This window comes from Zalophus californianus, chromosome 6 (assembly GCF_009762305.2).
Source record: "Zalophus californianus isolate mZalCal1 chromosome 6, mZalCal1.pri.v2, whole genome shotgun sequence".
Lineage (NCBI taxonomy): Eukaryota > Metazoa > Chordata > Mammalia > Carnivora > Otariidae > Zalophus > Zalophus californianus.
Window position 1 is genome coordinate 12519281 of NC_045600.1, and position 24095 is coordinate 12543375.

A 24095-nucleotide genomic window follows, 5' to 3' on the forward strand; every position below is an offset into this window, starting at 1 on the left:
GATTTATAGAATGGTTCTTTTTATAGTCAGGTTCTTGAGTGTTAAATGTATGTTGATTTGATGGTGGAGCCAGTGGAGAGTGATCTCGTAGAAGCAGAGATCCCTGGTGCAGCGGTGGCTGGTGTGTGTGTATTCCCGGGGGGTGGTGCGCGGTGCCCCACTACCGTTCCCTGCCCTGGACCCCTGCAGTTCCGTTCCTCCTCCCAGCGGTTCAGACCTTGTCACTTGAAGTTACTGAGGCTGCTTTGGCCTTATGCCGGTGGGAAGCACTTCAAACAACGACCTGGATAAATTTGGCATGTGTTGATCTTTGTTGTCAGGTATACATAGATCTCTGTCCTGAAATCGGGACCCTCAGGTGGATGTGGGGACCCACCTGCAGAGCTTACCCTGAAGTGAGAAATTTGCGGAGTTTCTCGGAGCTGCTTCCCTTCCGGATCATGTGCCAGAACAGTCTGTTTTCCTTCTCTGGGCTGGAGTTCTCATCTGTCTAGAAGAGGATGCGCCCTCACGGGCCTCAGATTCCACAGTCACACGATGGCCAGTACCAACCAAGATTTACAGGTCACTTCCAGGAAGCTTTGTTCCTTGAACTTGGCTCTTCTGAGCTCTGGTCTCTAACCATGGTCAGAAGGTCAGGACCAACCCAGAATGTCTTTTTTTTTTAAGATTTTATTTATTAGAGCATGAACAGTGGGGAGGGGTAGAGAGAGAAGGAGAAGCAGGTTCCCTGCTGAGCAGGGAGTCCAACGTGGGGCTCGATCTCAGGACCCTGAGATCATGACCTGAGCCCAAAGCAGACGCTTAACCAACTGAGCCACCGAGGCACCCCGAATATTGTTCTTTACCTCAGAAGAAATAGCAGAAGGAAGAGTCTGGGGTTGCTTTATTTTCTGTAGTCTTTTTTTTCTTTATTGCTTTGAAAAATTAAAGTAGTACAGATGTTTCTAATGAACAGTTGTGTATCTTAAAAATAAATATGAACACGTGAATATAGTTCATATCTGCTTGAGGCTTTTTTATCCCCTTAAATAAAATTTCTCTTATCAAAGTCCCCAGGATGCCTCCAATGTGTCCAGTTATCCTTCCTTTCTTCCCTGGAGATGATCCTCATTGTTAATTTTGTGGGTATCCAGTTCACATTTTTATACTCTTGCTCCATGTATATATGCCTTTTCCCTACTCAGCATGTTTTTGAGATCTGTCCATTTTTGGTGGTGGTTGTATTGGATAAGCATGGGCTGACTAGTTAAAATTAGAATTAGCTGTAGAAATATGTGCGCATAGTTTGAGAAATGAAAGACTTCTAAAGTAAGAATAGAAGGAAACGTACATTTGATATTGTTGGTAGGAACATGGAAAACTCGCATAGCTTTGTCTCATTCATGGTGGTCAGTAGGGTTCAGTTAAAGTGAAGCCTCCGTAGGTGGATGTGACCTGCTTTCATGGATAGGAATGGTGTTCAGGGGAACTTAGAACAGTCCACACAGGCCATTTCTACAGTAGCAGGGGAATTTGCTTTATGACGAGTACAGTGTATCCCGTTTGCAGGGGAGAGCTTTCGCCACTGTGTTTTTTGTTTGTTTGTTTTGTTTTTTAAGATTTGCTTATTTTAGAGCGAGAGCACGAGCAGAGGAGGAGGGGTAGGGGGAAGAGAGAGAGAAGCAGACTCCCCACTCAGCTCGGAGCCGGAAGCTGGATTCCGGATGCTGGACTCTGGACACGGTGGTTGATCTCATGACCCTGGGATCACGACCTGAGCTGAAATCAAGAGTCGGACACTTAGTTGACTGAGCCCCCCAGGTGACCCCCCATTTTTGGTTTTATAGAGGAGGGCTGTGAGGTTCCCCAGGAGGAAGATGGATATTCTTGATTTTGTAGCTTATATTTGTAGTCTGAGGGACGTAAAAAGTAGTATCTCTTATTATAAAAATATTTTCTGATTGCAGATTGGGAGAAATAAGGAAAATTAAATTCACCCATTTTCTCACCACTTAAAGATGCCATTGTTAACATTCTGGTATTTAGGCCTTCCATCTTTGTGTCTGTGTGTGCATGGGTTTCAAAGTGTGGATCACCTTGTCTATATTATGTGTAACCTGCTTTCTTATTTACTGTGTGGTGAGCATTGTCCCATGTCATTAAATGTTCCTTCATAATAGGAATTTTAGTGTCTGCATGGCAGGCCCATCATGTGGCTCTACCCTTATGGTTGATACTGAGTTACTTGTGTCTCAGAATCATAAACACTGCCACCGTGAACATACTTGGTACTTCACCCTTCCACCAAATGTTTTCATTTCCTTGGGATAAACGCCTGGTATAGAATTCCCGGGTCAAAGGGCATGAATACTCCGAGGACTTCTGTTCCTCACTGCCAGGGTGGCCTTTCTTGCCAACTCGCCCGTTCCTGCCCTTCGTGCATCGTGTTAAGGTACGCCGTGTTCTTTATTGCTGTTGAATGCATGATGAATATTTCGGTGTCTCTGCCATGTGGATGAAGGTCTGAGGTTTTTACTGTATGCCTGGGTGAGTTTCCTTGCGTTGGGAGTACTGTCAGAGGCTGGTTTGGCGTCTCCAGCAGGACACCCGGCGATGGTGGTGCGCGGTGGCGGCACGGTGGTGAGGCTGGGTGGTCTTCATCACAGAGGTCCCTGTGTCCTGTCCCCAGGTCAGCAGTGGGAGCTCTTCTTCTGCTGTGAACTTGACCCGGGAACTTTGCTGCTGCCCCGTGCCTGGGAGCTGTCCGTGTACAGTTCCAGAGGGAACCTTCCAGATTATGTTGGGAAATGAGCCCGAGAGGGACGGTGGTCTTGGTGGACCCCTCCTTTCCTCTTTCCTTCTTCTCACTTCCTGGCCCTCATTGTCTCTAGGGTAGTGATGACATGGGGGATGAGGAAGCTCTGGGAGCCCAGAGAGGTGGGTGTCCCTTGCCAGGGGCTGCCTGATTCTTTTCTCTTTCTTGATCTTAAGGTCCTTCTCCGTGTCTGAGATGCCCACATCTGGTGGTGTGGGAGAGAGGCCAGGTAAACCAGCCGCCGTAACACTTGGGTGATCAGAGCCCAAGAAGGGGTGAAGCTCATGGGGAGCTTTCTGGAGTGGGTGACACTTGCCCTGAGTCTTGGAGGATTGGCAGGGAGCTAGACTGGCAGAAAATGGGGTTCATGGGAGGATATCCATGGGAGGCACCTGCAGAGCTGTAGAGACATAAAATAGCCTGAGGGCTGATTAGGTCACTTCAAGGTGGCTAGAGGTTGGGTGTCTTTTGTGGGTGGTGATGGGTGACGCAGGAAGATGATGAGGCGCCAGGGCCGGGAGAGGGCAGTGGATGGCATGCTGATGAATTCAGACTTCATCCTGAAGGACTCCGGAGTCTTTGGGAGAATTTTTAAAAGGGAAAGTTGAACAAAGGAAATGCCACCATATCAAGAATGGATTGGTGTCAGGAGGGAGTTGGGGAGTCAGGGCAGATCATGGAGGCCTGGACCAAGGCAGGGGCAGAAGGGATGAGTTCTGAGAGATACCCATGGGGTATTGCCCACGCGGGGCTATGGACAGCAGCTTGCTAGGTGCCCCACCTAGAGCAAGCATCTGAGGGGAGGGTAAATATTTTCCCAGGCCTCGGACCTCTGAGGTCTGCAGGAGATCTGCCCCCACTCCCACCAGGGCCTCGGGGTTCAGGACCTGCCCCATGGGGCTGAGTGGCAGTGGCTCTGGGTCAGCTGGGGGGGGGGGGGTGCTGCAGGAAGGTGGCAGCTTTCAGGGCCGCTAGAATTCCCCTTTTCTACACTAAACAGAAGGCATTTGCTCCTGACCTATGACTCTCCCTGTCCTGCTGACCAGGGATGGAGCAAACAGGGCTGAGGACACCTGGTCATGTGCTTCATCACCCCAGACCTTTCCGGAGGCAGGTTTTGCTTTTGCAAAATGGGAGACCAAGTGTCAGATGGACTTGATTCCTTTGTCTTTTCTCCTTTTCGTTTTTAGAAGAAATGTCGTCAAGGCATATTGAATAGTAAGCAGGGACTTTGAAATTCAGCTTTTTGCCCCTGTCAGAAGCTTGAGAGAAGGTACCAGTGCCTCCTGGGAGCCGGGCTTAGGCACCATGGGCAAGAAGTTGCTGTCTCCATTTTACAGATTAGGAAGGTGAGGCTCATCAAGTAAGATCTAGAAACAGACCAAGAGAACTGCAGGTTTCCTAGGGTGAAACGTCTTTCTGAAAATCTGGCTTTCTGCAATCCATCATGTAGGGAGATAGCTTGGCGTTGGCAGAACCACTGTTCTGTGAAGGCGGGCGGGGCCCCCAGGATTTGCACGGACACCAGGGTGAGGGGGTTCCTGAGCCAGAAGCCTCGTGTTGTGGGCCAGGCTAGGAGTGCTGCTTCCTGAGGGTCTCCTGCTTGGGCTCCCCCTTGTTAAAAGCTAGATTTCACACTAGCCTGGAGCCCCAGAGCCCCAGAAGAAGGGACCAGATTGCTTCAGGCACCTTCTGAAGTCAGCACTTCTGGGGTTGGGCCGTGGGTGGGATTCAGGGACCAGCTGGCCTCAGGCTGCACCCCCAGAGCAGCAGGAAGCAGGGAACCAGGGCTAATTGCAGAGGGTGGGGAGGGGTGAAAGGTGGGTCTGATGTAATTAGTGGAGCTGGAACTTGGCCAGGCCATGGAGGCTGAAGGCAAGGAGGAGAGAGAGAGAGAGAGAGAGAGAGAGAGAGAGAGACACAGAGAGACACAGAGACAGAGGAGGTGGGGAGAATATGTGTCGACACCATCTTTCTGGTGTCCCGTGGGCTCCCCCTCTTGACCTTGAGTCCAGACCTTGAATCGTTGGGGCTTTCCCTCCTGGCCCTGAGCTGCCACGCTCTCCTTCCCTCCGAGGGACCGTGGGCTGCCACCTGGCTTGTGCACAGCACTGAGCCCACATGCACCATATAGGATTGGCCCACTCAGACCTTTGCATCTGCAAATCCAAACTTTGTCCTGGCTCCTCTCCTTCCTCTGAATGGCACTTCTTGCCAGAATCCTGGTCTCTCACCATGGATTTACTTCTCTATGCCTTTTGTTCAAGGTTTCTCGTAGTTTGGGGCCATGCCTTTAAGAAGTGTCATTTTTCCAGCCTGGCACAGAAGAGACCCAGGGGTGGAAGTTGGAGGAGGGGGGGTCATACCCCCCACCCCCATAGAACAAGTGGTCTGAATTTGTGCTTCCAACAGAATACTAGCTGAACCACGACTGCGAAGCGCTCAGATGCTGAGGGTGGGCTGGGGAGCTTTTAGAGGGAGTGAACTGGCCTCCTTTTCAGTTAGCTCTTGTCGGTCACACATTCAGAACCGGGCTGTGAGTGTTCAGGGGCGTGGGAATCCAGCACTGCTGGGTGAATGAAGGTAGAAACGTGTTTTGCTGTACACTAGACACCAGAGAGGTGTAGGAAGTGGGAAGAGGTTCCCATTCCTTTTGTGACGAGGAAGAGGGAAATGGATTTCTTGCTTTTAGAAAAAAAAAAAAAAAAAGTCTCTCCCTTGCCTTGGGTTTTGGTGTTCAGTGCCAAGATCAGCATGTTGGATGCTACAACCACTTTGTTGGAAGGAGTCTCCCAGGAACTTGCCTGGGCAGGCTTCGCCCCTCCATAGAGCCGCCTGCATGGCTCACCTCCAGGGTTAATAACAGTTTTTGTTATTCAGCTGTTCTTTCTGGAACGGCGGGGTTTTTCTTGCAACTGCGCTGTAGCATTCAGGGCCTTGGTTCTTTCCCTTTATGATCTTCTTTGAGTCATTTTTCTGGTCTTGAGGAAAAAGTCTAAGGAGGATGAGGAAGTGCTTGTCTGAAATCGGTGGGTTCACCAAGGGTGATGGCGGTGTTGAAGAGGCCCCCGAATCGGAGTTTGTGGTGATATTTTGAGGGCAGGTGGAGGTTTCAGAAGGCCTGCCAGCTACACCCCGCAAGGGTGCCATTGACTCAGGATTAGGTTTCTCAACAGGTTAAAGGGGGGAGGGGAGGGGGGTCTAAATAGAGGGCTGCGCTCTGAGGGAAGAGATGGGGCACGGCGCGGCCTTGGAGGGGGGAAGCCTCCCATTGCTCTGTCCACCCGGAAAAGAGGCAGGGCTGAAAAAGAACAAGGTCTTCTTCACCGGGGGTCTCAGAACTGCCATCCAGGGAGCACAGATCCCAGAGTAACCAGAAGTCTCCCGCCTGTGTGGGGAAAGCAAGGGGCTTTTATGAGAAAGAAGGGGGAATTGCATGATGTAGATTGGGGAGAGAAGAGGAAAAAAACGGCTAACTGGGGGCTGACTGGCTGAGCTGCTTCTGATTACTGTCTCATTGATTATTTTATCGATGCACCAAACAGAAGTGTCCTGGGTATGTGTTAATGAACCTTACTGACCTCCTGTGGTACAAGTGTCAGTTGGCCTGTTGAAATGTTACGAGCAATTGCCTGTAGAACTCTTGCCTCTCTGGCCCAGGTCAAGAGTTCATGCGTTGGAAAGGAAAATGGAGCTTGCAAATGGGATCTCTTCTGTCCAGAAATTGTGTACAGTTCCGTCCACACTTCACTGGCCGCCATCCGATGGGTGATGGTGTTGGCTGTGGAGGGGGAGGGGTCAGGTTTGCTTTCTCACCTGTGGGGAGGTGGTTAGACGCTGCCTCATAAAAGTGGATGTGCGAGCTCAGGGGGCGGGGGGGGGGGGGGCGTGGGGGTTGTGAAAGCCAGGGAGTCCAGGAAGGTGAAGCCAGAGGGGGAAGAACAAGATGGAAGCGTGGGGAGTGGGGGTGGAGGGCAGAAATAAGGGCAAGCCCCACTGCTTTGTCACATTGGGTCACTGAATTCTTGCAGGGGTCTAGAGACTCGTGCATCGCTGTTACTACCGTTGTGACTTAGGGTGCATCGTTTAACTTCACCTATAAAATACGGGTGACACCATATTGCAGGTTGTTGTGATGCGTCACATGAAATAATGCCAAGTTCCTTGAGGCCGTGAGTGTTAATAGCGGTAGCCCCCAGGCTGACTTTGCAGTCGGTCTGTGTCCTGCAGCTGCAAGGGCTAGGCACAGAGAGCCAGCAAGGAGCGCCCCTGCAGGCCTGTCTGCAGAGGCAGGAGGTAGAGGCGTGGGTTTCTTGGAGCTCACCGCTCACATTTGTGACCTTGGGGAGCTTCATCTCCCGAGAGTCTTTCTTAGACGAGGGTAGTAATAGTGTCTGCCTTAAGGACCGTGAGGGGGCGCTGAATGAGGGCCTTGTGCAGGTACCACGAGGGTATGATGCCCACCAGTCGGGCAGCGGGGGTCGTGAGCAGATCTGCCTCTCTGGGCGTGCTTCATTGGTTTATTAGTGGGTGGATTGAGAAAGGGCCCTTCCCTGGGGTCCACTGTGATGTGTTTGGATCAGTCCAGGAAGCATGCACATATGTGCTTGACTTGCCCTACATACACATTTTTCTCCTCTATGATCTTTTTAAGTTTACTGTGTGCTTACGGTGCACTCAGCGTCTTAGACCCATTATCTCACGATTTTATCTGCCACCAGCAGTGAAGTATCTTAAAAGTAGGCACAGCATCTTTGCGTCTCACCATACCAGCGAGGAAACGGGTCTACCAGTAGTGTGTAGTAGAGATAAGACACAACACAACAGAACCCATGACTCTGGAGTGAGTAATTCAGAAAATCAGTCAGACCTGGCATTCGGGCGACTCGTTGTTGTACGGGGCCTGGACCCCGGGTCCTGTCTCTAGGCTAGAATGGCCCTACAAAGTTGTAGACAGTGTGACTGGAGGACAGGGCCTTGCTTTATTTGTTCTGTGTCCCTTGAGTGCCTGACCTGTATCGGGGACTTAGGACCTGACAGTTGAGGAGATCAGAGATGCGGTGGGGCGGGGTGAGCTGGGGTGGCTGGAGCCTTTGAATCCCCCTCTTCCAGGGGTCCCCTGCTGCTTTCACGCCAACCTGTAGGCTTTTCATGTGGTGTTCCGCTTCGTTGGTGGAGATGCCATATGTCAGGTACTGGGGAGGCTCAGTCCCTGGGGGGTGGAAATTACGTTGATTGTTTTCAACTTTGTCTAGCCAGCGTGGCTCCCCTGAGCTTTGTAGTGTTTAGGCTTAATGACTTTAAAACTTTAAAAATGAATGCCTCCTTTCTAAACCACAGCAACCAAACAGGCTACTCCTCCTGCTGACTCCCCTTTACAGTGTGGAATTGTGGCTGCTTCAGTTATCAGAAACTCTGAAGCCAGTTCGGCACTTCTGGTGCTAAGTTGGTCTTCTAGATGCTTCTCCCCCCCCTTCCCCCTTTACAGTGAGAATTTGTGATGTTGGAATTTTATAGACTAGAGCTTACAAAATTGGACTTTTCAGACGGAAACTAAGTTGGAGCTGTGGATGTCCCAAGGTTGAGATGCCAAAACAAAGAAGAGCTGGTGGTTTCTGATAAGTCCAGGCTCTTCTTCAGCTGCCTGGGGCAGTTAATTCTGAATGGCTTGCCCACACTGTCTGAGGAAAGCACATGGGGACGGAGGTGTAGGTCACCTGGGAGGAAGAGGTGCTCAGATCTGACCTGCTTCACCCATCGTCACCTGTCACTACCCTGTTTTTTTCCTTTGGGAGGTAAACTCTGAGGCTGCCTTTACCTTGTCTGCCCCTGGCCCCTATCCTGGGGAGGCCTCTGGACAGTGTCTTCCCCACTGTTGTGCAGACAGCAGGCAGTGGGGTCTCTCCCCCCCCTGGGGCAAGCCATCTGACCCCCTCAGAGCCATTTCCTCCTTCGTCTGAGGGGGACAGCTGCCCTTGACTCCCTGGGTCAGAGAGAGTGCGCCAGGATGCAGAATGCCCAGCGTGGCACCTCCTGCAGAGCTGGAGGCTGGTGCGGGCAGACTGGACCTGTTACCAGGCTGTAAGTGCTGACTTTGCCCCCTCCGAGTCCCTACCCCCTCCCCCTACACCGCTGCGTCTTGTCTTGGCACTTTCTCCCATCGGAACACCTTCCCTTGGTCCACCTCTGTGAACCTGTGTTTAATTATTTTCCTGATCCCCATTTCAGCGCCCGCCTGCTTTCTCTGGGTCCTGCCCCAGCTTGCAGGTTTTTCCCAGGGCAGGAACTGGCAGCCTTTGTCCTCCCAGGGACTAGAGGGTTAATAAATGCTGGCTGATGGGCCACCCTCCTACTTGGTGTGATCCCAAGAGCCGTGTCTGGAAGAAGCAGCTCGGGGCCAGGCTGAGAACTGCCCCAGGCAAGCTTACATGACAGGCAGGACTCCACTGTTCCTGCTGTAGCACGTTCCCTGCATTGAGACTCTGGGTCTTTATTGACCCTGGGACTCAAAAGGTGGCATGCATTGATTTCTAAAGGCAGAGTCACTTTGAGGAGCCCTTTAGCAGGCTTTTTAAACAAAGTAATGGGAATTGTCACCAGCAGAACCTTCTTCTTTTCCCTTTGAAAGTATCCTCCTCTGGTTCTGACTGAGGTTTCCCTCCTTGCTCTTGGGAGGTCAAGGTCAGGACATGGGAGTTCCATGTTCATAACTACCCTCCACCTCTCCAAAGGGTATTGGGTTGGGGGGGGCGGGCACATGATGGAAAGGGGGTGATCCAGTGCCAAAGTTATAGGTCATTTACGTCCCCGGTGTGTTTGAGCTCCTAGGTGCAGTCTCCGGAAGGGAGAGCTTGAACCACCGGGGATAACCAGGTTGGCTGGAACATGGTCAACTGGGAACAGCTATTATGGTGGTCCTGGTGGTGGGTGCCACGCTGAGAGTCCTCAGAGGGCTGGGAGCAGCCAGATGGAGTTGGGAAGTGAATTCATGATATAACTTTGAAATTGGAGTGTATGTTCAGATTTGGATGGGAAGAGTTTAGAACGTGTAAGCAGTAACTACCAAAACAGAGAGAATATGTTCAGGAAAATTGAACTTTGAGTCTTTGAGCAGGCTGTCTGATTTTAGAAATCATCTTTGGCTTAAAAAGTGAGGAACAGCACCCACGCTCATAGAAGCATTATCCATAAAAGCCAGGGGGTAGAAGTAACCCGCGTGTCCATCTGTGGGTGGATGGGTAACAAAATACATATATGCAATGGAATATTAACCTTAAAAAGGGAATTCTGACACATCCCACAGCATGATGAACCTAGATGACCTGGTGCTCCTGAAGTAAGCCAGTCACAGAGATACAAATGCTGCATGACCCCACTTCTGTAAGGGACCTGGAGCAGTCAGATTCATTGAGATCGAAAGCAGAATGGTGGTTGCCGGGGGCTGGGGAACAGGGTGGAGGGAATGGGGAGTTACATTGGCCGATGGGCTAGAGGTAGACTTTGCAAGATGAAGAGAATTCTGGAGGTTGGTATAATTGTGAATGTACTTAACGCTACTAAACTCTACACTTGAAATCAGTTAAGATGGCAAATGTGAATGTGTATTTTATGTGGTTTTATGTTGTGTGTTCTACCATAGTTTTACCAAAAAAAAAAAAAAAAAAAAAGACTGAACCCATACCCTTTCCTTGTGGAGGCCCCAGGTCCCTCTACCTTCTGGTTCAGACTGGGGGCCCGTGACCCAGGGACAGGAAGTAGGATGTTTCCACTCCTTTCTCTGGGCTTTGGAAGAGTCCCTGTGTGGTTTTGGATTTATTTGTTTTTAACTCCTTTGGGCTCTGGGAATCCCCGTAGTAGAATGAGACCGGCTGTGTTTTTTTTTTTTTTTTTTTTAAGATTTTATTTATTTGAGACAGCAGGAGAGGGAACACAAGCAGGGGGAGTGACAGAGGGAGAAGCATTGACTCGGGGCTCGATCCCAGGACCCTGGGATCATGACCTGAGCCGAAGGCAGACGTTTAATGACTGAGCCACCCGGACACCCCTGGCTGTTGGCTTCTTTGCATATGATGCCTAGAAGTTGGCTTCAGTGACACTTTTTAGGAGGATGCTGCAGGGGTAGTTGTGGGCTTGCTAGGGTCTGGCAGTGCGGATTTGACACAGCCACTTAGAGAATCAAGAGGTTGGACTACGGCATGCTCCCAGGAGACCTATGTATCACAGTCCCAAGGATTTCTGCAGTGGGAGGGGGCCTTATTTAGAATTGACACCTGTGAGATGCCTGCATTTAGCACAGAGCTCGAGGCATGCTTTGGGTGTTGCACCGAGTTAGATGGGTCCCCACCCTCTCTAACACGGTAATGAAGTGGAGATACTGAAAGCATAAATTAAGAGAAGGTTAGAAGGTTTTTGTGGAACATGTGGCTATGTGCCAGACACTGGTCTCAAATATTTTCTGAAGGAATGAAGAGAGCATCTAATAAGAATGTCCGTGATGTTGATCATCGAGGGCTTGAAACCCCAGCCCCGGCTTAAGAGCGACGTGTGTCTGTCCCACCTAGGTGGCTGGCTAACCATGTGTGGCTAGTGGAGCAGGGTCAATCAGCATTTCTTTTATTTCCCTTTCCTTTTTCCTCCGTCTTTTCTTGTTTTTTTTTTTTTTTTTTTTTCTTGTTTGTTTTAAAAGAATAACCTTTTCACCTGGAGTCAGCATAGGGGTTTTTCCACATCAAAGCAATGAATCTGAAGATACTCCTGTGGATGATGGGATTGTCCTAGAAGATGAGGACTTTCTAGAAGCTCTTGCTTAAATCAAACCAGGCTTAAATTGTCAGACACAAAAGCATCCCTTTCCCCTTGAAGTCTTTTGGGTCTAGGTCAGTGACCTCAGCTTTGAATTTGGGATCACATCTATCTAGAGGAGCAGGCCATGACTCGCGCCCCTCCCCCCGCCGGAGAAGTAGTCCGTGACCTCCCCGCAAACCTTCCTCACGGGGAGGGTGAAGAGGGAGCTGGTCACCGAGGTAACGGCACACAGCCCCTCCTATTCCCATTTCAGTGTCTGGACTTGGAGAGTGGATGGAGCTGTTTTTCCTCCCAGTCCTCCCCCCCCCCCCCGCAACCTAGCCCTACATTGACCTATAAAGGCCCCACTGCACTTGGCTGTTGCTGCCACAGCCTTAATATGAACTAATTGGACCCTCCTCCAGGTGGAGGACAGGCATGCTCCCTGCGTTCCTCAGTCGGTCCTGGATCTGTGGTGGCCTGACATCCAGACTAATATCCTGCCTTGGGTTGGTGAACAATTGCCGGGGGAGAGGTCCTTTTCCATCTGGAAATGAGCTTTTTCCGAACCCTCCTCCCTCCCGCTCTTCCCCCTCCACGAAGGAGACCTTGGCCTGCTCTACAGAACCAGGTATCTGGATGCTTCCTTTTCTGCCGCCTTTTGTTACCACATAACAGGGTGGTAATCAGAATAAAACTTCACATGAGAAGAGAGAAGGCAGATGTCTCCCCACCGTCCTGCCATCTCAGCACATTAAAGTGGTTTGTAGTTCGCTGACCCTCCCAGCCTGCGGCTCTTCCCTGGGAAGGGAATCTCTGGCTTTCGCGGGGACAGCTGGGGGTTATTAATACACAAGGAAGTGCTTCACACAGGCCCCAAAGGGGAGGAGTGAGCATCTCTCTCCCCAAGCATGCTTCTGGGGCGCAGCCCACTGTGAGAACAGATCTCGGTCTTTATTTGGTTGAAACGTCATGTGTTAGAATGTTTCGAGCCTTTTTTAGTCCTTTGCTGCCCAAGTGGCTGACAGCTTGCCATGTGTATTTCTTGTTTACAGATCGTTTTGAGAGCTTTCTGTGAGCTGCTGAGTTATGGCCTGAGCTGCAGACACACGCACTGTCTGCTCTGAGCGGTTGCTGTAACTTGGGTCGCGCAGGAACGGCTGAAGTCCTCGGCCAGGATCTAGAGTCACGATGGCAGAGTGCGACAGACACCTGAGCCTGGGGTGTCTCTGGGGCTGGTGCCACCTGGTACCTGCCCAGACCCCAGAGTTCAGGCAGCCCAAGGATGTAGAAGCAGCGTCAAAGCTCTGGAAAGCCGTGCTGAGGCTTTTACCTGGGAAAGGGGGTCGGGGTGGGGGGAATGGAAAAGTGGGAGAAGGGCTTGGCTGTGGCCACACGGTGAGTCAGTAGCCGAGCTGGAAGTCAGCCCTTCTCCGTGACATGACCGACCTCTGCTCATACGTTGATTGGGACTCACTTACCACCCCGATCCCCTCTCTTGCTGGCCAGAGGCACGGCTGGGACCATGCCTGGGGCCTGCTAAGTGTTCCTCGGTGATGATCAGGCTCAGGAGACTGTAACGGGGGTGTTTCAAAATAAGCCCCGACGGGGTGTGGCTGGTAGTGTGAAAGCCAGAAGGGAAATGAGGAGTGGCCCAGTGCGGTGTTCTCACTCCGGAATACCCGAAGCTCCTAAAATGCAGCATGTGGACCCTCCCACCCCAAAGTGAGAGATTTGGCTTTTAGCTGGTCGGGGTGGGCTTGGGTATTAATATTGTTTAAAAGCTCTCTTCGATGCTTCTAATCAGATGATTGTGATGAGCAGCCAGCCTGAGAACCACTTGTTCTGTTCAGCCTGCTCCTTGTTTAGCCAAGTGGGGAAACAGAAGCCCAGGGCCGTGGAGTGGTTTTCTTCTGTCCCTCCAGCGATTTGGAGGCAGTGGACAGCTGAGTCCAGGACCCGAGGCCTGGCTTCTCTGTCTGCCCCCTCCTTGCCTTGTTTCCCGGTCAGGCATCAACCGGCAGATCTTCATGAGGCTGCGGAAAGTTGCCCGGGTGGCTGGCATGCTTGCGTACTTCTTGTAGACAGATCGACCTGAGAACGCCTGAGTTTGCTTCTTGGGGCCTTTTCCTAGCCTAACAAGACAGGGCAAGATGGCTCAGGTCTTTGAGTTTGCATCTGGCTTTGGAACTTCTGGGGCAGGGGTGGGGGGGGGGGGGGGGCGGGACAGAAAGCGCTCATATGCATGGGGCAGCTGTCAGTGCTGTCCCAGAGTGCTTTTGTCTAGAGTGGGGTTCTTACAGTGCATGCGGCTCAGGAGCCTTGGCCTGAGCGGGTTTCTGGGAGAGGACACAGTGGAGCCATAAACATCACCAAGCCTGTTGGCCAGGCCCGCAGGGTGCAGGCTCCTCTACCGAGTCTTCCCAGCACAGCAGCGCTTCGGAAAGCACCAGAGCTATTAAAGCAGGGACCAGGCATAGCCTCCAGGGGCTTACCTTATCAACACAGGCCCTTTGAACCAGAACTGGCTTGTCCTTGTGCCCCTAAAGATAAGGCTGGAAAACACATGCCGTTGGTGGAGACCTTGGAGGTTGTCCTTAGGCAAATGTATTGCTCCTGTTTGGGTATAATTATCTTGTTTTAAGCTTTAACCATCCGGAGGGGTTACTCCAGAGTGTCAGATGCTCTACGCCCATTTTGCTCCTTCTCCGATGGAAGGCTTTTGCAGAAAACCCCGGGTGCTTGTTGCCCCCAGTCTCGCTACTCTGCTTCAGGCTGGCTGCCTCTCAGAAAACCCTCCCTCTGCTGAGTGCCTGCTGTGTGCGCACCACTCTCCATGGCACCCCTGAGAGGGTCTGCGATGTGGGAACTGAGGGGCCCAGTGGTTCAGCAACATAACTAGACGGAGGCAGCACCTTCACCAGGTTCAGAGCCCAAACTACCCGATGGCAGATTTCACGAACAAGTTCAGTGATCTTTGTATAAATTTTTGTTTCCAGCCCCGTGGTTCATTTTCTTTCCCAGCATGTGTCCTCGTGTTAGAGGCCGCCCATTTTGACGTGAATGGTTGCACCAAAAGCTGATGTCACCTTGGGCTTGTCACTCTTACTTCTTTGTGCCTCAGTTTTTCTCGTTTGTAAAATGGGAATAGTAAGGTTGGGCTGAGGATAAATAAGTCAATATATTGAAGAGGGCCTGGCACTTAGTACCTAAGTGTTGGTAGTCACTGTCATGATTGCGTCTGAGAGTAGAGGAGGCCCAGGCCAGCCCATTGCATCGGGTTCTGGCTGCTCTCCCTGGCGGGGGGGGGGGGGGGGTCATAGGTAGCTCTAAGGCCCCTGAGCTGGTCTAGGGGCCTACACTGGCCCTCTGGGTCCCTCGGGTCGTCCTAGCACTGGGTGTGAGGAGAAAGGGTGCCTAGGGAATTGGGGAGGATCTCCTCTGGTCTGAACAGTCCTGCCCCCCCCCCACCATTTTGTGGGCATCGTAGGAAGCAGGCTGCGTGGGCAGAAAACAGATTGGCCCCTAGAACGGAAACTGTCAGCCACCAGAGCAGCGAGGAATCAGGATGTGACCATGATGAGGATGTGTGCACGCATGTGCAAATATACACAGATCCTGTTGGTTCTGGCCTGAGTCTGCTGGTTGCATTTACGTTAATTATAGGTTCATCATAGGAGAGAGAAAGAGAACACTCAGTCATCAGAGGATCTATAAAAAGTGTGTGGTGAATGGTTCAGGGATTATCATCCCCATTTTACAGGTGAGGAGATGAGGCTTTGGCTTCATTTCCATTGCCAAGTGGCTTACTCAGGGTCACAAGCAGCTCGTGGGTGTCGGACCTGAAACTGGAAACCAGGCCTTTCTGCTCCCAACGCAGTGTTCTCTGCTTCTCAGCTTCTCTGCTGTGCGGCCTCTGAAGTAAAAACGCCCGTGGGATTTTCTAGGCGATGGGAAAGGCGGGCAGAGATGTGCCACAAGCAACAAGCCTTGTACCCCATGACAAAAATGGACTTGTAAAGCCCCAGAATAGGGGCACCTGGGGGTTGAGTTGGTTAAGCCTTTGACTCTTGATTCTGGCTCAGGTCATGATCTCAGAGTCGTGAAATTGAGCCCCGGCATGGGGCTCCACACTCACTGTGCAGTCGGCTTCAGATTCTCTCTCCTCCTCCTCCCTCTGCCCCTCCCCAGCTCATGCACACATACTCCCGCCCCCCCACCCCTAAATAAATAAAATTTAAAAAACTAAAACCCCCCCGAATATCCAGACCCTTGGGCATACCCTGCACTTCCCAGGAAGGACACCAGCTCCAGGAAGGACACCAGCTTCTGGCTTCAAAGCCATCTACCAGCTGGTGACCTGAAGCCTGTCTCCAAGCCCAGGTTTCCTGGGGGCCATGGAGGGAAGGAACCCCCCCTTCACCACCACAGAGGGCCAGCAGAGTTGCAAGACACCTGGCACCCTGCAGGTTCCTGCCCTTTGGCTCCCTTTCTCCTTTGAGACTGCAGGTGGCTCCAAGCTTCATGATGCATGCCTAGAGCCTGCTGTCTGTCGGAACCGGAACCCGAGGTGGTCTGGGCCATGGGTCTGACGGGGAGGGGGTGCTGGGGAGGGTAGCCATGGGGGGCGTTGCTGGTGTTAAAGTTCCCTGTTTCAGCAGGACAAGAGAACGCTGCATATGGCAGAGATGGGAAAAAGTGTGTTGGGACTCTGGTTGGATGACATTTGTTGGTAGGCTGCTTGTTTTCCCAGTTTGTTAGAAGTATCCAGAGTCCTGTAGATAAAACAAACGCTGGCCAACAATGCTTTGGAGTTCTGATGCTCTGGAGTCTTGGAGACCCTTGAACCTTAATCTCAAAGCAGTACCAGCTTGGAGCACATGCTTCTGGTGGACTTTTTCTGTCAGAAAGGGAGAATTTGTGGGTGCCGGTCTTAACCATGTGGTTCATTAGGAAAGGCTCTGGGGATCTAAGTGCACACATTGCAGTGCTTCATGGGGAGAAGTTACTTTGTTTTTTGTGTTTTTTAAAGATTTTATTATCACAGAGGTGGGGGAGGGAGAGGGAGAAGCAGACTCCCCACTGAGCAGAGAGCCTGACCCAGGACCCTGGGATCATGATCTAAGCCGAAGGCAAACGCAACCAACTGCGAGCCACCCAGGTGCCCCAGGGAGATGTTACGTTGAAAGAAAACAAAGGAAAAGTTTATCTTTGGAGATGCTGCGTGGATGGTGACCTCAGAGCCACCCCTGTGCTGTGGGTTTGAGGCCTCACCGGATGCAGCCGTGTGTCCCCCTGTGGGGTGACCGAGGGTCCAGTGGGCCTGGATCCACATGGGCTGTGACCAGGGAGGAAGGGAAGTGAGGATTTCAGAGCCCACCCAGATGAGCCCGATTCACCAGCTGGCTGGTGGTGCCACCCGAAGTACAGGAGTGTGTGGTGGCTGGGGATGTAGTCGGGGGTAGAGGAGTAGTGGGCTGCCCTATCCTGTGCCCGCGCCTAGCTCACAGCCCAGTAGTGGGAGTCAGGTCTTTCCTCCTGCGAGTATTTGGAGGATCCCCATGGCTTGGATTTTGATGCCTTGATTCTCTCACCTTGGGCTTCCTGGAGGCACGAGAGCACCACGGTCCCCAGCTGTGGCGCTCTCTGAATGTCTCCCCAGGATGCACCAGTGCGCCGGGGTCTGCAGCTGTGGCTTTCCAGAAGGCCTTCCCTCACACGGGCTGCCGCCCTGGTCTTCATAATGGAAACGGAGGATGCTGCCATTCTGCAGGCTTCATGGTGTCACCTGTTACTGTTACTGTCTCCCCGGGAGAAAAACGGATCTCCTGTAGTTTGAGGTGATCACGTTTCGGGGGGACCTTCTCTCCACGGGTGGCTCCCATTCCCTGTCCTAGCACGCAGCTGACAATAAAGTGGTTCATGACCCGCAGGAGCGCTTGTGTCTTTTCCCAGCGCTTCATTTCTCCCCAAGAACGGCGCTGTTCCCAGGGGTGTCCGGTTTCCCACTGCCATTCACCAAGTGCGGCCTTTAAGCGGCAGAAACTAGTTTTGCAGCGTAAACTGATACTTCCGTGGGGATTCTTTCGAAGAAGGATGGGGCAGCTTAATAAGTTACTGGAGGACCTTTGAGGAGGCCAGATGACCCTGGCTCCTGGCCTTTTCCCCCACCCCCTTTTTCTCCCGCTCCTTAACACTTGAGTGCACGCGCAGAATGAGGGAGGGCCTTGCCTCTCCTGGGCATTGTGGGGGGGAAGGGCTCCATCATCATGGCCAGTCTTGCCTGGGGCCCTTCACTGTGAGGACCCCCCACTGGAGCAAGGCCAGCCTGGGCTTTAAACAGACCCCTTGGGAGGATGAGCCTTTCCGTCCACCTGACTGTTCCAAGCCGGTGAGGAGAAGGGGGCTCCTGCAGGCAGCTGTGGGCTTTTAAGTTTTTCGGTTTTTTTTTTTTTTTTTTGCAAGGTTTGGCAGGAAGGCCCTGGAGCTCGGGAGCACGCCAGGTGCTGAGAGGAGGTGCAGTGAAGCATGGGAGCCAGACAGACCCTGGGGTCCTTCAGCAGATCTCAGCCTGACCTTAGAGGCTGTAGCACGAGAAGCTGGGATGAGGGAGGGCAGCCCCAGCCTGGGAGGGTGGGGGGCAGGGATTTTAGCAGGGAGGACTTTGTTCTCTCCCTGAGGGCTTTGAGGGTAAGAGACAGGCCCCCAAACAGGGGTGGCCACCTCCTCTCCCTCCTATGGCACAGATGTTTAAAGAGGCGCAGTCAGATGAGGCCGTGTGTTCTGAGTGGGATAAATCAGGATTTAAGCCTGGTGTGGGCAAGTCTGTGCCTTGTGTCCTGGAGGGCTGTGGTCTCCCCTTGGGTTTTCTGTAGACCAGACAGTCTGTGGGACCCCGAGGAGCCTCCCCTCGTGCCTCACCCCCTTCTCAGGCCGAAGTCAGACGGGGTTTTATCCCCCAACCTTGGCGGCTGTGTCTCTTTTCTCCTCCTCTGCCCTCTCCCTTGACTGCTGAATCCCGTAGCATGTAGGGTGGATGGGGCTGGGCCCTGGGCCCCAAGGAAGGATGGAGATGGCAGACATCACCCCTGCTCGAGGAGCTTGGGGTTAAGGTACCTTCAAACACAGTGGAGGCAGAGGCTGAGCGGGAGAGGAGACCGCTTTGTCAGGGCCCTAATTTGGAGAACACTTCAGAGTCCGAATACTCCGGGGGAGGATTCCTTGTTCCTACTTTGTGCGTAGTCTTCCCTGGGTGCTGTGTATTTACAGTGTCCTTAGAAACCATCTAGCAGGGGAGTGGCAGGTGGGTTTACGCTTGGGTGCAGGGGGAGCATTGTGGCAGCCCGGAGTCCTGTGTTGAGAAGGGCTGAGAGGCTGTGACCTGGATCTGTGGGAAATGGTGCTTTAACCAGTAGCAGTGCCTGCCCCAGAGGTGGAGGAGGGAGGACAGGGGGGTGTTCCCTCTCACTTTGCAGATGAAGAAATGCAGGCCCGGAGAAGTTGTGACTAGCTCTGTGTTTAATGGTGAGTCTGGAACTAGAACCTAAGGCTGCTGAATCTCAGCCTAGGGCTCTGTCTACTGCCCAGACATTGAAGAACCCACCCTAGCTAGAGAGGCCAGACATGCAAGGGTGAAGCAGGGAGGGGAAAATAAGACTGGCCCGGATAAAATGGGCTGGTCAGAAAATATACCGAAGAAGGAATCAGAAAGGAGACTGGGAGATGGGCTTGAGCTGGGGAAGGAGGATGAGCTGGGTCTTGCAGCAGAGGGCCCATTTGGATAGAAGGCAGTTCTGCCATCCCTCCCACTAGGCAAGCCTGGCCACCTAGGGCAGAACGTGCAGAAGCTGCTGCCTTCAGCCGTCTCTTGTCTCTTGATGGGTGGGCTTTGAAGCACTGACCTTCAGTAGCAGGAGGAATGTGTAACTTCCTGGGCCATAGGGAAATGCAGTCTTAAGATAAAATCCTAAACCCAAAAGATGGTTTCCATAGTTGGCTAGCTGGTTTGTCACACCTGCTGTGTCCTCAGCACCTGTGTGTTGGTGTTTCTGAGACTTGGGGTTTTCTTCCCCCCGCCCCGCCCCCAAGTGGCCCCTTTGGTGATGTGTGATGGGTTTGGTGGGTCACAGCCCCCTTCCTAGAATAGGCGGGGGATGGGAGACTCAGACTCCCCACAGGTGCCCCTGCACCTTTAATTTCTCCCCATGTTACCACACCCCTGCATGTTGTCAGCCCCTGCCTGCCCCACCGCCCCAGTTTCACATGCTCCTTGGCCGGTGGTTAGAGTCGCAGAAGGAACAACTCTGCTTGGGCGTGCACATAGGAAACCCTCCCTGGAGCTTCTACAGGTCTCACTAGAACTATGTATCCACGCTCTCCCCACCCCTCCCCCCTCCCCCCTTCCCCCCTTCTCTCCCACTTCTGGGTTGGCCTCCAAAAATGTACAGAGTGCTTCATTTTAAGAAGCACATAGGAAAAAAAAATGAAAGCATGTCCTTGTGGTCATGTAAGAAAATGCCAGTGTTCTTTAGAGAAACGTTCGATGGGGTGAAACAACGTGATGCTGGAGTTTGTGTTAAAATAATTTTTAGAGCAAAGGGAGACATGATGAACTGGATCTTGCTCATTGTTGGAGTGATGGGTACATAGGGCTTGCTTATTGCACTGTTGTCCCCTTTTATTTACGTTTGAAAATTTCCACAATAACCTTGTGGTAAAAGTGTATAGGATTCTTCTGGAAACTTTTCGGCTTGTGTGTCATTTTTGGTGCTCTTCCATGAAACGGCTCTACCTGCTTTGAGATGCATTCTGACTCACACACTGGCACTTGGTTCTCGTGTCCTTGCTTCTGCTGCCTGTTGAAACAGATGTGCTGCTTCATGTACTGTTTTCTGAAAAGTTGGCAGAACATTCAGCCACCCCCAGGATGAACAGAATTCTATCCATAGCATTTTATAAAGGTTTTTTGTGTGCTTTTGTATAAATAGTAACGTGAGTGTTGTTTTTATTAGACAAGTATTTATTGAGCATCTATGTGTGAAGACCCAACAAATGTGAGGAAGTGACGTGGGGGAAGGGCCCTGCTAGGGTTGAGATGATGCGTGAAGCTGGAAGGTGAGGCCCCAAGAGGGAGGGAGGGAGGGTCCTAGGGCCCCATGGCATAGCGTGGAGGTGCTTTGTCCAGTCCCCAACCATCTCACCCTGGCCTGATATCCCGTAACACTTAGACTCAACCCAGACCCCTTTGCCTTTGCTTTATGTTCTCAGGGTAGACCCTTTTTCCAGTCATTAAACTACCAAAGGGCAGAGAACGTTCAGTTTTTTGTGTGTTGGATTCAAGCAGGCCCGCTATAAATGAGAACAAGGCACTCCAGTGGGAGGCCCAAGTGCCAGTGTAGGTACCTGACCTGGCCATGGAAGGCCAGTGGTTAGCTGTCACCTGTCCCTGGAGCCAAGAATGAGAGCTGGAATGGAGGAGGAGGAGGCAAGCTCAAGGGGCCAACACTTGTGTGGCCCCGTCCGCCGCCGCCTCACGTGGGCTCGCGTCGAGGAGCCCTGAGAGTCCGGGGCGGCGGATGATAGAGTTGAGAGACCTCTGGCTGTGGAAGACCAGTTAGACTAGATCTCGCAACAGCTCATCCTTAGCTCTGGGTGACAAAGGCAAGATCCCATACAGACTGGCCTGGGGTATCTAGGTTTTAGCCCTTGACATTGTCCTTGATCCTGTTGAGGTGTCTTTGATGTCATCCTCTGCCTGCAACATCATCCTTACCCTTCCAGCTTTCTCTGTCTGGCGGGAGTTGGCCTGTCAAGTGGGAGGCCTTTGTGGTTCGGGACACAGGGTCTTAGAGTCAGGCTGGCAAGGGGTCTAGACCCGGCTCTTGGCACGCATCCGGAGGTGGTTGTGCTGGGTCAGTGTTTGTTCCCAGGCTAACACGAGGCAGTTGGGAAGGATCAAAGCTCCTGGCGAACTCTTGTGTGTTGCTGTTCTGTTTGATTTTTCTGTTTCTCAGCCCCTCCTGGAGGGAGTGCATATTGGTGTAGCAACTTTGGAAAACAGTCTGGCATGAATGCCAGAAGTTCAGCATCCACATACCCTATGGTCCAGCTCATTTTACGCCTAGGTGTATACCCGAAAGAATCTCGGGTGCGTGGACTCTGGGAGACTCATACAAGAATGTTCACGGTAGTTCTGTTCACAGTGGCAAAGACCTGGAAACAGCCCAGATGCCTATCAGTACAGGAATATGGATGAATACACTGAGATGTGGCCACACAATGGAATATTAGAGAGTTGTCCAAACAGATTACCTGCAGCAACGCGCAGTGATGTAGATGAATTTTAGCAATTATCATAAATATTAGGTAAAAAGAGCATTCCCTTAGATTACATACAGCACCATTCCTTTTCTTACAACGTTAAAAGCAAAAAAAAAAATGCTTTTTAGGAATATTTACAGATGAAGTAAAGCTGTAAAAAAAAAAGGCAAGGGAATGTGCATTTGTGATTCAGGTTGGAGGTGTCCTAGATGGGAGGAGGCAGGGCGGGATGGGGGCACCATCTGGTTAGATTATTGTCAAGGTCGTAGCCTGTGTTGGGGGCTGTGGGTTTGCAGGTGGTTATTACATTGTGAAAAGTAACTAAATGAAAGTGAGCCATGTGTGACCACAGAGGAGTGTCGTGAGCCAAGGATCATGATTAATAATTAACCCAGTTCTGTGCCTGTAGGGTCCAACATACCCCCCCGCCCCCCACTGCCAAGTTAGTTTTAGTAAAGGCTGTGATGACCTGGTGTTCACGGGGAGGTGGAGGGGGGTCCGCTTTTCCAGAATTGCCCTCCCCCTGCTGCTCTCTCGCCTTCCCCCCCACCCCCCACCCCCAGCTCAGGCCTCCCTCTTCCACAATGCCTGCAGGCTGTAGCAACCTCCTTGGCTTGTTGGCTCTGTTCTTCCTTAACCACTTGTTTCCTGTATGTCGAAGTGCCTTGAAGTGCCTTGGTTAGAGACGGCCTCACCCACTAATCATTTCCACATGTGTGTGTCTTTCTAACGAGACAGCAATTTTCACGAGGCCAGAGGTCGCGTTTTATCTCTTATCTTATATGGCAGATTCCTCCCCAGCTCCTGCCCACTCTCCCCTTCTCCCTTCATTAAAGCGGCTCCAGCCTCCCCAACGCTGCTGCTTACCCCACAGGGCTTGATAGTCACCACCAGTGAGGCAGGGCCCTGGCGCCCGTGCGATGTCTGTGGGCAGCATGGAGTGCCCCTTCCGGGAAGCCCTCCTGGGAGGTAGCTGCCTGCCTTTCTAAGCAGCTTCCTCCTGCCCTTGCCTGGAATGCCCCACAGTGCCCAGGTCCCTGACACCTGGGGTGGGGTGGGGGGGCTCTCGTGGTCGACCTGGCTTCTCATGTCTTGACTCTTGGGTCCGTCACTGCTGTCAGGTCTTCGTTACTCACAGAATACTGTCATTCTTGGGGCTATTATCACGTAACCACTCCCATCTCCGTGGTTTCTAGCACTGCAAGGTGCCTCATGACTGCACCGTGAGGCCTGTGGATTGTAAAAGGTCAACGGGGTCTTAAACTGGCATTTGGGCTCCAAGGAGCTGGTGTTGGGTCCCACACTGCACTCACCCGCAGGTGACCTGGGCGTCCCTTAACCCCTCTGAACTCCGCTAGTTAATCAGCATAGACCGTCAGCCAGCTGTTGGCAACCCCGTGCGCCGGGTACTGTAACTTTCCCAGCAGCCCCACGAGCTCCGGAGCGCCGCTACAGAGGAGTAAGGTCACCGCTCGGCCTGCCCTCGGCAGCAGTGCCACTTCCCGGATGGATTCGGGGGCCCCCGTGACCCACCTGCACCTGTTGAAGGTGCTCTCTTCCCGGCCTGATGCTGCCAGCCCTCGGCGGTCACTGCGACCCCCGACTCTCTAGAGCGAGCTCGCTCTTTCAGGTGGAGGTGCTTTCTCATGGCTTCTGTTTCTCTTTATGTTCCTGTCTTCTAGCAGAGACCAGCGTCTCAGACACAGGGTGAGAGGCACTCTGTGCAGAGGGGGCAGGGGGCGATGCTAGTGGAGGGGGTGACGGCTTGTGCGTGCATGGGGCTGTAGCCAGCCAGCCCACCTACCTGGAGCCAATGGCCAGCCTCGTTTTCCGGGGTCTTAAAGGCCTGGGCAATGGCAGAGTGGCTGTGGGAGGAAAGGCTTCCCTACCTCTGCGGACCCCGGGGAGTCTGCTGCGAGCTGAGCCAGTAGTGCGGTTTACCCCTCGGCCTGTGGCCCCGGCGGGGAGGGCCCAGCACGTCCCACCTTTCTGCATCTTTCCTCTCTGCTCCTGGATGGGAGATGGGATGATTTATGACGACCAGTTGCTGGCCTTCCAGCGTTCCTTCTCTCAGTGGTGTTCATTTAGGAAGCGTTTATTTGGAGCCTTCCTCAGGCCCGAGCAGAGCCCTGTTCCTGACTCTGAGCTCGCTAGTGAGGGTGGTGGGTAAGTGGCTGGCTCCGCCATGAGTCTG

The 24095-nt window shown here is 52.4% G+C and overlaps 1 protein-coding gene across 3 annotated transcripts in view; it reads left to right on the forward strand.

Annotated features, from left to right (window-relative positions):
• The window catches only part of CCDC88C (coiled-coil domain containing 88C), a 125303-nt gene that overhangs the window by 12289 nt on the left and 88919 nt on the right, over window positions 1-24095 (forward strand). The window contains exon 1 of one of the 3 annotated variants that reach the window (XM_027569472.1): window positions 18766-19105. The exons of the other annotated variants lie outside the window; for them this stretch is intronic. Within the exon in view, the coding sequence (XP_027425273.1) occupies window positions 19103-19105 (3 nt within the window). The 5' untranslated portion in view covers window positions 18766-19102. Of the gene's footprint in view, window positions 1-18765; window positions 19106-24095 lie in introns of those variants that run through there. 3 annotated transcript variants of the gene reach the window in all.